Source organism: Poecilia mexicana, unplaced genomic scaffold (genome assembly GCF_051168715.1).
Source record: "Poecilia mexicana isolate PSO_F unplaced genomic scaffold, ASM5116871v1 scaffold_5, whole genome shotgun sequence".
In the NCBI taxonomy this organism is placed as follows: domain Eukaryota; kingdom Metazoa; phylum Chordata; class Actinopteri; order Cyprinodontiformes; family Poeciliidae; genus Poecilia; species Poecilia mexicana.
This window is the reverse complement of record NW_028263374.1, coordinates 21587505-21600530: the sequence shown is the minus strand read 5'-3', so window position 1 is coordinate 21600530 and position 13026 is coordinate 21587505. Positions and strand designations below refer to the sequence as shown.

General features: G+C 37.9%; 1 protein-coding gene across 1 annotated transcript; it reads left to right on the top strand.

The window, feature by feature from the left end:
* The first annotated feature begins 2501 nt into the window (after positions 1-2501).
* Positions 2502-11954, top strand: mims2 (mitochondrial inner membrane scaffold 2). The gene is made up of 3 exons (XM_014997652.2): positions 2502-3142; positions 8188-8378; positions 11486-11954. Exons 1-3 carry the CDS (start codon positions 2681-2683, stop codon positions 11700-11702), a joined length of 870 nt encoding a protein of 289 aa, XP_014853138.1. The 5' UTR covers positions 2502-2680; the 3' UTR covers positions 11703-11954.
* The last annotated feature ends 1072 nt before the right edge of the window (positions 11955-13026 follow it).

The following is a 13026-nucleotide window of genomic DNA, read 5'->3' as shown; positions in this document are numbered from 1 at the left end:
TTGCTGAAGTAACGTTAAGGGCTCCACTGCTTTGGCACGTTTTTGATAGCTTCTGGCCAACAACCCACCCTTTTTTATCTCACCTCCTACTCACTATCACTTTTCATTCTGACTTTCACATCATTCACATGCAGATGCGCATAATTTACCAAACGTTTCAAATGTCAGAGAAACCAACCAGACTCATCACATGACTAACTGTCGTATTTATGCATGCATCGGCATGCTTTGATAACATAAAAACAATAACGGAAGTGAACTGTGATAGATTGTGGAGCTGAAATGATCTGGTCCATCCCACCACTTCCTTGAAAGGAAACCTTCTTGTCAGTTTTGCACAATTAGGAGAACATAAAGAGATGTTTGTTTTCTCTAAAGTCTTCCTCAGAATGTGATTTGTGTGATCTGTACATTCAGTTAAATTTCTTATCCTGTGTGTAGATTCCCTTGCAGTTTTATCTAATTGAGACACTGCATCTCAAAGCTTAGATAACTGCAGACAATGAGGCTGCATAAAAGAGATGAGTCATGTAAGTCATAAGTCATGTTGTTATCCCTGTGTGCAGGGATAACAACCATCCACTTTGTGATCTCCCACCTACTTTTTTTCCCCCGTGACACAACCTCTATCAACATAATCATTTATAGTAAATACATGCGAATGTTTTGGTCTGCTTGGACAATGATTATTTCAAAAAGCTGCTTTTTTATGTTTTTATTTTTCATTTTCAAAGTAGTAATCTCTACAAGAGAACTGAAACCAGGTGGTTTTGTGAATTCTACAGAAAGATACATAACATTTTTTTCCTCACTGTCTCTCATTAAAAAAGAGAAACACTTTGTTTTTTGTTTGTTTTACGCCAATAGCATATTTATTGCAATTTGGTAAATGCTAAATCCTGTTGCTAAATAATAATCAAAAGAAATATATTAGCAATTTTTTGTAAAACTTCTTCAAGCTTAAATCCATTTCCTTTGACAAAGCTGCCTTTTAAACGTATGACTTGGGTCAAACGTTTTGGGGTTTCTTCCACAAGCTTCTAAATGTTTCCTGGAAATTTGGGCCATCCTTCCTGACATCCCTGGTGTAACTGACCCAGGTTTGTAGGCTGCTTGGCTCATATTTCACCTCTGCCTTTAAGTTTTTTTTTATATATATAGGGTTGTGATCAATGGTTATTGTGGCCTTTCCAAAACATTGACTTTGTTGTACTTCACACCAGTTTTCATTATTTTAGCAGAATGATTAGGAATGATCTATTTGGAAGACACTTTGTTGTTTTGATATTTTCTCACAATGTTATTTTCTCATAATTCCGTGTTTTTATGAAGCCTACCAGTCCCTCCAGCTGCAAAACACACAAAATGTTGCTGCCACTCTCCTACTTCACAACTGGAAGTAAACTCCATCACATCACAGGACATGTGTCCAAAAATTAAGACTAAGTGTTTCCTCCTTAGCTCAGGTAAAGCACTTTTTACATGGAGTGCGTCATCACAAGGAGTGCTACAGTTAGGCTCAGCGATCGTCTCAGGAGTCCGTTACTATGGAGACGGAGCTAAAGCCTGCAATTTGTCACGTATGAGACAGCGATCATTTCCATTTAAAAATATTCTTATTTTTAGACACTAGAATTAAAACAACAACAAAAAACATTTTTACATTCAGTAGACATATATAAAATTTAGATACACAAAAAAACAACGGCTAGAGTAATAAATAAAAAATATTATTATATTGATTATAATTTTTCTATTTTTATTTTTTTGTAGAACTTCGTTTAAGAACTGATTTCCTAAAATGATTTGTAATCTCTGATGGAACACAGCTGCCAATAAATACAATAATTTAAACTTAAATTGCAAATGTTATATTGCTAAACCTGCCATATTATTCTTTTGGTTATAAGTTCTTTCGCCTGGTAATAATATTTTCACCGCTTTTAGACTTATGAGAAAATGAATTGTCATACTTCCATAATGGACAGATCTGGCCCAGGTGTGGCATGCCTCATGTGAACTGTGCCATCATTGTCAGATCTGATCCGAGTCTGGTTGACATCCATTTTGCCGTGCCAGAGGTTTGCCAGATGTGCCAGCAGAATGCCAGATCCGGACCAAGTCGGATGTGGGATCATTTAAATGCAGAACCCTTCCTCTGGATCACTCTGATAGATGACTGCTGTGATGCGAAGAAATGATGACTTATGGACTCCTTAAATATTTACTTAGCCGTTTGCTTGCTCTCCTTGTTTGCATGGTGCTTTATGGCTTTATCTAAATACAACTATGCTTCCCGACTGTACTAAAGTTCTTTCAAATTAGTAAATGGCCATGGTGGACACCTGGAGCTAATTTAAATGTGTTTGCATTACGTAAAAGTAGCATAAACTGCTTTCATTTTGATGTTCAGATCATGATGTAACTCTATTAGATAAATATGGTTATGCCTTTAAATACCCCCTCCCTTCTCTCATGTTTTTACTATCTGCGGTTGCGCGTCAGTCCGGATTGGCTGTCGGCATTAATCGGACAACAAGAAGACCTCAAGGGGGACACCAGAGGGCACAGGGCAGCATGTTTACCGCCACCCACTTTCATAATTAGTTGTTCGGATTGATTAACTCGCTTTATTTAATTTTCTAGAAACTCTATACTCGTCTGAGGAGGCGCACCGACAATGTTTTTGTGCCGTACGGAGAGACTGGCAGCAGCGGCTCTGGACCAGGTTTTCAAACGTCCGGGCTCGTTTCTGGTCAAAGCAACCGGACGGGGGGACTTCTCGCTGACAGGCGGGACAGGCCACACGTTTCAGCGGCTCCGCTTCCTCAGCGCGTCCGCCGGCGGGCTCCAGGCAAAGCGGGCACACCGAAAACCTGAGCCCGTCCAGAACTGGGACACGTCCGCTTGTATGATAATAACAGAGTGGGGTCTTTTGGACCGGGTTGCAGCCGTGGCTGTGAATTTATCCAGAAGCGCGCACCGAGTGGGCGGTGAATTCTCAAACACAAGGCTCGGAGGATACACGAAGGGCGCCGCTTTGTTTACAGGTAACACGGGCAGCAGAAGCATGCAGACCAGAGCTGCCTCCTCCGCTGCGGCCGCGAAGAGGAGCGAGGAGCAGACTGACAGCAGCAAAGCGGTAATTAATAGTGTTTGTTTAACTCAAGTGGGACCAAACGGGTTCACATGCAGCCTGGTTTCTCTGTCCCTCTGCTGAGAGGATTCATAACTTTACCATAAAATATTCAGAAAGCAGGAAGGCTGTGGCGCCCTCAGCTCCCCGGAGGCAGCCCTCATGTAACCGAGCAGGCTTGTTATACAACTCTCTCTATTGTGCATATGTTAATAATGTGCCTGCACTACAAGAAAAACACATGCTCGGTGCTACACAAGTGCCTGGCCGATTCAGACAGAGAAAACCCCACTCTGACAGCTCTGATGGGGTTTTAAGAGTGAGTCATCATGGTTAAAACCAACCTACTGCTAAGTAAAACACTTTGCTCCTCGACACGTGGCTTTTATTGGTGAGTCAACAAACGGGGCAATAAAAATACACTTTCAATGTGTTCATAGGATGCAATAAATATTACCACACTGGTCTGAGGTAATGCCTTAGATCAGAGCTATATAAGTGAAGTATCCCTCATTTCTTTAAATATCAAGACTTATATCAAGAATGGATATTTCTAACAAATACTTTTTAATATCCTTTTCATATTCAATACATTAAAGCATTTCAGTTTATTGACATGAATAAGAAGATGCCATTTAATGATAAAAAAAAAACACTTGGGACACTCAACAGGATTAATCACTTTTACCATTTTTAAAAATGTTTGGAAAAAATTAATTTATAGTAAACGAGTAATTGCTCTAGACAATGGGTTTTGATTAAAATACCAGCTTTGTTAATGCATTAGAAGCTTTTAAATAATTGTGTCATAAATGGCATGGCTGGCTTTATGTGGCTCTTGGTCTAGAGCCATTTCAAGGTTTTATACATTTAATCCAGTTGCAATTAATACAGTAGTAGCAGAGTTGGGGAGGAGGGGCAGAAATTTCAGTTTTCCTCACAAGCATCTACAGAGTGAAACGCAGACTAACCTGATGACCTTGTTAAAAGACTAAGTGTGCATAAAATGTGACCACAGCCCAAACAGAAGCTGCAGAAATCACTTATTTTGATCCTCAAGTATTACAGTGAAAAAAAACGAAAAAAAAAACATCCATACAATGGATCTTATTTGATTTTTCAGGAATTTTGTTGTAGAAACATTTAGTCGTCAGAAGGTTATAGAGTCTAAGAGCTGACCTAGTGTCGTGAACATGTATGCTCTATTTCTTTCGGCTTTTGTTCACCACATCTTGTCACAGGTTCATTACTTTAGTCAAATCTTAAAAAATAACAAAGTCTAAACTGGTTAATCTAGCAACGTACATATTAAATTTAAGAAGAATACATCAGCTCTTTTGGGATAATCAACTAAGTAGTTTTTTCTAAGACTGTCATTTTCTCCTCCCCTTTTTATTATTCTGTTTAATTATGTCACCTACTAGTATAACTGAATTTGAATTTGATTTTTGACTCACAATTAAAATGTAATTAACAAAGACCATATCTTAATAATATCATTATTGAAATTAGCTGGCTATATTTACATTTTTGTTTGTTATTTTGTAAAATAAAATAAAAATAGGAGTGGTCGAGTAATCCTCTCAAATAGTTATTTTAATAGTCCGACGAAAATAATTCTCCAGGTAACTTTAATCATAATTAAGTAGATCCACTGTTGCATGACATTCTGTAAAGGAAAACAGGGCCACCTCAATGCATGAAGAAATTGAAGTTGGTTGAAATTTTGCACAGTACTGAATATTGTGTAACAACTTGAATTTGGCAGATGAAGCAATCTAATTGTCTTAGCTTAGATTTTGAGCAATTTCCAAGTTTATTTACAACTTTTCAATATCCAACAAAACCAAAATAAACACCAGGAAACAAATCAACATTAGGAAACAGGACACCTGATTCATATTAAAAAAGTTTAAATCCTAAAAAATATATACATATATGTTGGTAGAGGTGCTTCTGTACATGAACAGGGCTTGGACTTTGTACCAACATTTTACTATCTCAACTTACTGACGAACCACAGCACTAAAATGTCAAAGGTTCAATAGAGATAAGGCTCAAATAGGAGTGGTTGAAATCATCCAGTTCACTCCCAACAAGTAAAAGTCTTGCAGTTAATGGACATTTAAGTAAAATCATAAGGTTAGCCATTGTACATGAAGATAGAATATAATTAAAGTTATAACAAAATGTTATTGTATGGGTAGTTTTAGGTTTTAAACTGAAAGTCGTTAATTTTCTGCAACAAAAGGTGAGCCTAAAAGTATCAACTGGATACATATGCACATCACAGTTTTCAAATTTATATTTGTAAAAAAAAGTTTCCTTTTCCTTTCACTTCACTGTTATGTGCTGATTTGTGTTGGTCTGTCAAATAAAATCTAAATTAATTAGCTTAAAGTTTGTGCACTTTGCATGACTAAATGCCAAGAGATAAGAGACTTAAGCAGGAAAATGAAAAAGAAGCTTATGTTTAACTAGAATCTGAAAAGTAAACTGAGTTTTCAATTGGTCAATAATTTCCCGAATTAAGAAGTATAAAGTTTTATTGAATTAAAATGGACAGTGGACTGAATTTCACAGTCTGCAGCATTTCAACAATGACTCTGTTATAGTCAAGAGAAAGATGAGCTGCCCAGAACTGACCTGCACTTGAAAAATCTATAAAGTTCACTGTAAGGTTTTCAGTTTCTGGAGACTCAGAAGCCCGACTGGGAGAATCACCACTTCCATCCCGCTCTGTGTGTGTTTATTCAGAGCTTGAGTGTGTCTTTGTCCCTGTTTGCATGCCACTGTGACTTTGCATGTGTTTTCATGGCAGTGAAAAGCTGTTATCAGACACAGCAGTCCCACTGTTCTTGTCCTATACAACCTTCCTGGCACAGCTCCCGTTAGCTGCTCGCTCACATGACCCTCCCCACGGTGGTGCCCGCCTTTACTTTTAGCTCGGCCTGTCTAAGTGCTGAACAGCAAGAAAAAGGGCCCTGATCCCTCACCCCCTCTGGATTCCTCCATTGTCTATTGATGAGAATGTGGCCAAGGCTCTAGCTTCATCCAGAATCTTGGGCCAAAATTTACCAAGACAAATAGTAGCCAAAATAAAAGATCAGCTGATTTCTTTGTTATTGCTCTGCTCTTCCTGAATTAGATAAATTGTTTGATTGAGTCTAAACAAACAAGAAAAAAATGGTCAGCAATAAGAAAAAGAGTTTGAAAAGTTTGAACTTGAAGACTCAGTTTACAGGGAATGTCTTCACTCAGCCCTGGACAGCACATCCAAACTCCTCCCACAATGTTTCTGTGGGATTAAAATAAGGACATTAGACCTTTTCGTTCTCTCCACTCCCACATTGTGGAGCCAGTCTGAACCTCGCTGTGAGGATGAGAGTTATCGTAAAGGAAACCGTTGGAAGATAGATGTCATTTCCATTGCAGCTGCTGACAGCATCTCACCTCGATGTCTCTGTGCTTTAAGATTGCCTCAAATGATGACGAGCCTTGAGAAACCTACTTTACCACAGTCATAATCCTCTGACCCCCATTTCTCTGTCTAATCTGCCCTCCTTTGATCACCTTTGAGCCAGACTAATCCAGCAATTTGCCCATGGAAATGCAGTTTGGAAGAGCTGCTTACAAATTCACACCACATGATCAGAGTGTCGATCATTTACGTGTTACGTTTGATCTGTCTGAGCGTCTTGAGCTCACTGCCATTATTTTAGTGTTTTATGAGCTTTTAAAAGACTGCAGCTACTACAGTTCAGTGAGAGCTTTTTCAGGTTCAAAAGCACACAGTCCACTATTGGCCTGAAAATAGAGCAGAGGCATTTCCTGTTTTCACTCAGAGTCATGTTTCATCTTTACACAGGAGAACTTTTATAGCATGCCTTAAAAATGAAACCCCAAGATAAGATGTATTCTTGCCAAGCTGCCTTATTTCAGCTACACTTATGTCCTGATAGGTCAAACGAAAGTTAGTAGATGAATTAAAGGTAAAACAAAAACTTGAAGAAGGAGCATGACTCATTTTATCTGAAACTGTTTTATTGCAACAACACGAGCAAAAGCGTGTGTGGCTTTCTCACACTTAGTCATACTGGCTTTATTCATAGTTTGTCCCTTTCTGAACATATGTCACTTTTATATAATGCAAGCAGTTTGAAGCTTTATTATTGCAGAATGAAGTTGGAAGACAACTTTCTTCACCCTAGTTTAATTTCATATTTGCCATTTCCTGTAAACAAAGCATTTTATCCAGACCTATTAATCCTATCAATCAAACCTACTTAACATGCTATGTTTATTTTTCCAAAGAGACCTAATGTTTACTTTGTTACTGATATCTTTATTCCAAATCAAATCCAAAAATAAAAGTTTAAGTTCAATGCTCAATGAGATTTGCTTCGATTTGTCTGGGTTCAACTCTTTCGTGGCATTTCCTCAACTCCTTGAATCTTGTTGCACTGGTTCTCTTACTTTATGACTGCAGTTGTAAAACGCAGCCCATGTGACTTTTGTCCGACAGATGACGACGTTTGGCAACTGACAGGCTTTCTCGGTGCTTTGAAGCAGGCTGTCGCTTGTTGAGGCCCTTTTCTGTGATGTTGGTTCACTAATCTGCCCCACACTCGCTCCGCGGTAACCCGCCTCGCTCCGCAGCGACCCGTCATGTTCCGGCGATGTGTCAGACGTCTGCAGATGGTGTGGCGCTTGTGTCGGGAGGTCACCACCAGAGTCATCTGCGTGCTTTTGTGCTGATGAGAGGCTTTTTGTGTGTGTGGGAGACACGTTTAATGAGTGTGACAGGGTGTGTGGTGATGTGAATTAGCTAAAGCACACAGCAGCAGCAGAATGTGTTTAATCAGCTGACTCTTCTGCTCCATTAACAGGGAAGCTCATTAAAGCCCAGGCTTTGTACACACACATTCACACAGCACAGAAAAACACCAGTTTAACAAATTTCTTTAAAATTTATGTGTACCATGACTAACTATGAAATTGTACTTTTTACTTCCTTTTTAACGCCACATGTTTTTTTCCCTTTTGTTCAGGATCTCCAGGAGGCTTCCTCTACCTCAAGCACAGAAAAAGACCACGGAAGCACACCGGATCCAGAGGAAGAAAAACCCAACAAAACCCAGCAGCTAAAAAAAGTCTTTAAAGAATATGGAGCAGTGGGAGTTTCCTTTCATATTGGAATATCTCTCATGTCTCTGGGAATGTTCTATCTCCTTATATCCAGGTAACATGACTGACTTCCAGAAATCTAATGCAGCTCAAGTAACCCTTAGAGAAATTCACCTTAAAAGCTTTCAAGAGCTACTTTACAGTGCCATCACAAAAGTTAATTAAAATGCTGTTTTCAAATTTTAATTTCTGTAAAAATAGAAAAAAAAAAAAAAAAAAAAATCTCTCCAAACCGACCTGGTCCTGTGTGAAACCTAAAAAAGTCTTTGACATTGTCGTAGGAATGAGGATTTTTAGCCAACTCTTTTTTCTGGAGTTGTTTTTGTGGTTTTTGAGCATGATTGGCCAGTTTAATGTCACATCAAAGCATTTCAAGTGGACCAGAAGCAATATGCATACCAACAGAAAAACTTTCTGTGTGATTTCTTTTTCTGAAATTACCAGAAGTATCAAAGACACATTTTTCATGAAGTGTGAGTTCTCCTTTGACCTTCTGTATGAGTTGTTAGTGCTCTCTTGGAGTAATCTTGTTTTGTAAATTTGTCAATAATGACTCTCACAGTGATCTGGTAGAGTCCCAAAACCTTAGATACATATGTGATCAGTATCAATAGTTAATACATCTCATAGAGTATTCAATATTCAATATCACCTTCCTAAATTATGGCCTAGGTTTTATCCTTACTTAAATTATCTTTTGCCAATCAAGAGATGGTCATTTTTACATTTTTTTATTTTTTTATTTTTTGCAAAAATCACTTGTAACAAAAAATGTTTTAGGCCATTATTAACCGTAGAAAACTGTGAAGGAGAAATATGTCAGTTTAAGGTTTGAAATATTTCTTTAACTTAAGTGAAAAGTGTGCAAGTTCAGCGTTACAAGAACTAGTTATTCATCACAACTAAACAAATTCATGTTTCTATATTAGTTCACCACCTAACATGAACTGTGTCATCCTGGATAATTTGCATTCTGGCCTTTCCCATCCTATTTACATCTCCTTAGTTCTCTTTTTGTACCTTTGTTCACATCAATTGTATTTTAATTTGGTGGGCTTCTCAGTAGAGCTGCCCCGATTCACATATTTTCCAGCTGTAATTATGAAAAAGTAAAATTTGTCAGCAATTTTAATCCATTAAGTTTGGGGGCTCCACCTACCCAGAGAATGCAAATACAATTGCCATAATGTAGACAATGTGGCCTTCCCTTTGCGTTGCACATTTCAGCAGTATGGCAATTCAAAGTGCTTTACATGATGAAAACACAAAACAAACAAGCAAAAAACACATGAATTGCAGTAGCAAAATTAAGGAAAATGATGAAAAGTTGAAAACATGATCTTGCAGTTGTTTTTAGAAGGCAATAAATAAATAAATAGCCTTTTAGCCTTTATGTAAAGCATTTTTGCCGTTTTCTGGATGTTTGTTCCAGATTAGAGGAACATAAAAACTGAATTCTGCTTCCCCATATTTGGTTGTGACTCTGAAGATGCAGAGGAGATTTGAACCAGATGATCTAGTGGTCTGGAAGGCTTGTACAAGAACAACATATTTTCAATGGTTTATAAACTAACAAAAGTATGAAATTCTCTGAACTAGTTTGCCAGTGTAAAGACTAGAACCAGGGAGAGGTATTCTATTTTCCTAGTTTTAGTGGGAATCTAAAAATAGCTTTTATGACAAACATTACTGGCCTCATTCTTTTTAAAATTCTACCACTGCCTTAATCAAATGAGGAACCTATGGTAATTTTTGCAGTGTTTTTGCTGTGTAGGGTGTGCGAGGCTTAACATTGAGTATCCCTTGAGCTTTGCTGCCATCTGTTGCTCAGTGGAAAACCATACTAACCTAACACACCTACTTTTGGCAGGAGTTCAAGTCTAAATAGTTTGAGCTTCACTTGTCTGTGTGATCGCATAACAGAGGGATTGGGAAAACATAGTGTGACAAGCTGGAGAGATTTCCTCCTGTAAGTGGAGATTATCATTGTAATTTACAGTGACTTTAAGCATTATCACTGTGAGCCCTGGCATGTGGCAGGGGGAACAGTTGCCACGGTGTGAAATGGATCCACATCTTGAGCAGAGTTCAGTGTGCTGCTGAGATTAGCTGCGCTGTTGAAGCATGAGAAAAACTGCATTGACAGAGGAAGCTTGAAGCCACATTCCTTACATATTTATTTCTTCAAACTGCTCACACATAAAGGCCACAACTGTTTTATGAAGTCGTAGAGATGCAGAACTAGTTAAAGTCCATAAATTAGGTGAATGTCAAAAGCTAACGTTAACTGTGTGATCAGGACTGTGAGACACATAAACCACACAACTACTGCGGCTCAAAAATAAGATTAATGCCTTTGAGAACAGCATTTGTAGTATTGCTATACTCTGCATCTTGAATCTTTAAGCTGAAAGTTTACTGCATATTGAAAAAACTCAGCCTACATACTGTACATTTTCTTATTTATTTTTAGGTTGCTCAGGAGGAAACATGCTAAAGTATTTGTCTCATTGGCAAATCAGCGCTGTTTAAAAAATGTGACAATGCAATTTTTTCATGTTTCATCAAATTTTATGTTTATTGTCAGCAGCACTTTATACTGCTGGTGTTTTATAAGCGACACCAGCAGTTCTCCTAATTCTAGTGTCATAGTCATCATCAGTAAGTGCATTGTCGCCATCTTGTGGTAGTATTAACACCACATCGATGGTTTTCATCTATTTACCGCTTCATGCGCTGTGTAGTGGCTGCTTAAAAAGACAAGTGTTTTGCTGTTGCCTTCCTATTAAGAAACCGTTTGATGCGTCTTTGGTGGTTGTACAGGAAGTTCCACTTCTTCTGTTTTTGGGTCTGACTCAGGTTTCAAAGACGTACGGTTGTACAACTGCACATCTGTTTGTATTCTCATTTGCATAATATGCGAGCGTAAACACTTGACATTGGGGGCGTGGCCTGCAGCAGCTTATTTAGATTTAAAGTGACAAGAATCCCTAACAGCTCATTCTGTAAGGAGCTCAAAATAGGCAGAACTGAGGTGAAATCTCATCATCTGAACACGTTTTTATAGTTCATAGCCTTAAGCTAACCTGTTTAAAAATAAGCATAATAGGTCCAATTTAAATATGTGCTTTCTAACTGATTTTGTGTGTTTTGGCCCTGCAGTGGCATCGACATGACAGCATTGCTGTGCAAACTGGGCTTCAGTGAAGAGCTGGTTCAATCTAAAATGGCAGCAGGAACCAGCACATTTGTCCTTGCCTACGCTGTCCACAAGCTCTTTGCTCCAGTTCGCATCAGCATCACAGTGGTGTCAGTACCTCTCATCGTTCGCTACTTAAGAAAGACCGGACTCTTTAAACCACCCACACCTGCACCCTGATGACTCTTCTCTTCTCTTCTCTCCCTCATGAAACAACAGACATCCTGAATGGTCATAAAATCAAAGCTTTTGTGTTTATTATTTTTTCCGTCACTTCTCTTTTGTTCAGTACAGCATAACCTCTTTTTGCATTTGTGAAACCAGGTAAATATTTTTTGCATTGCTGCAACAGAATGTGTTTGGTTGTGCAAAGAAAGTCCAATGTTATGTCTTAATATTTATTCGTTCTTGAAATAAAAGGAGGGAAAATAATGTGTTTGGTTTTTTTTTCCGTCATGGATTTTACTTTTTCAGCTCTGGCAGATTTCTCTCTTGACCTTTTCTGAACTGAGACACTTTCTGGTTGGGTTTTAATGGGTTAATGTTAGAAAGTTTCTAGTGGGAATATAAACAGAAAAAAGCTGATCTCTTTTCCACTCTCCTCTAATAGCTGACTCTGCTATATTCTGGTGTTTTGGGAGTCAGCAGAATACTTCAGGTTTCCTCTGTTTAAACTTTTCGCCCCTTTTCTTCTTTACAATTTCTCCCTGGTATTGTCATCTTTTTTGCTTCCTCTTTTACCCTGTTTTTTTAAAAATAAGGTACCCTAAACTAAGGAGCGACTCAACACTGATCCCTGAGTGAATCCTATTAAATTAAATATCTTATGTTTTTGGCATAATTGCATTGAACTTTACTTTCTGCAGTTCTAAACCCATACTAAAACCATTGAGTATCACTTTTTTGTGCAACAGATGTCTTAAATTTTTTTAAGATAAATAATTATAAATGGTTGACTCTTACAAAATGCCTCCTATCTGACCCCTTTCTAAATTAAATTATCTGTGAGTGACAGTCAAAAACTTTCAATGTATGAAAAGATCAAGAGGGTGAAATTACCAATATAGTGTAAACTTAAAATGCAATCACATAAAAAACCCAGAAACAAAAACATTGTGCTACCCTGGTTTAAGGTATCGGTCATGGTTGTGTATGTACTTTGATTTTGTTGTCTTGATTCTGAACAAGACAAAACAATGAGAAAAATGCCAAGTTCGTAAAGGTAGGATTTGTATTCTCATTTCAATACCAAACCAAAATAAAATAATTTTTAAAAGAAGTTTTGTTTCTATTTATTTGGCCTTAAAGCTTATAGTACAGAACCAAGTAAATTTTTTCAGACCCATTTTCTAAAAATAGACAAATCACATTTGATTCTCACCTGCTGTGACATTGTTTGATCACCAGGTGGCGCATTAGATGTCCATGTTTTTTTTCTGCATTCTGGTCATTCAAACAAAAGAAACATGATCACAAACCAATGTTTTAATGCTCAATCTATGTG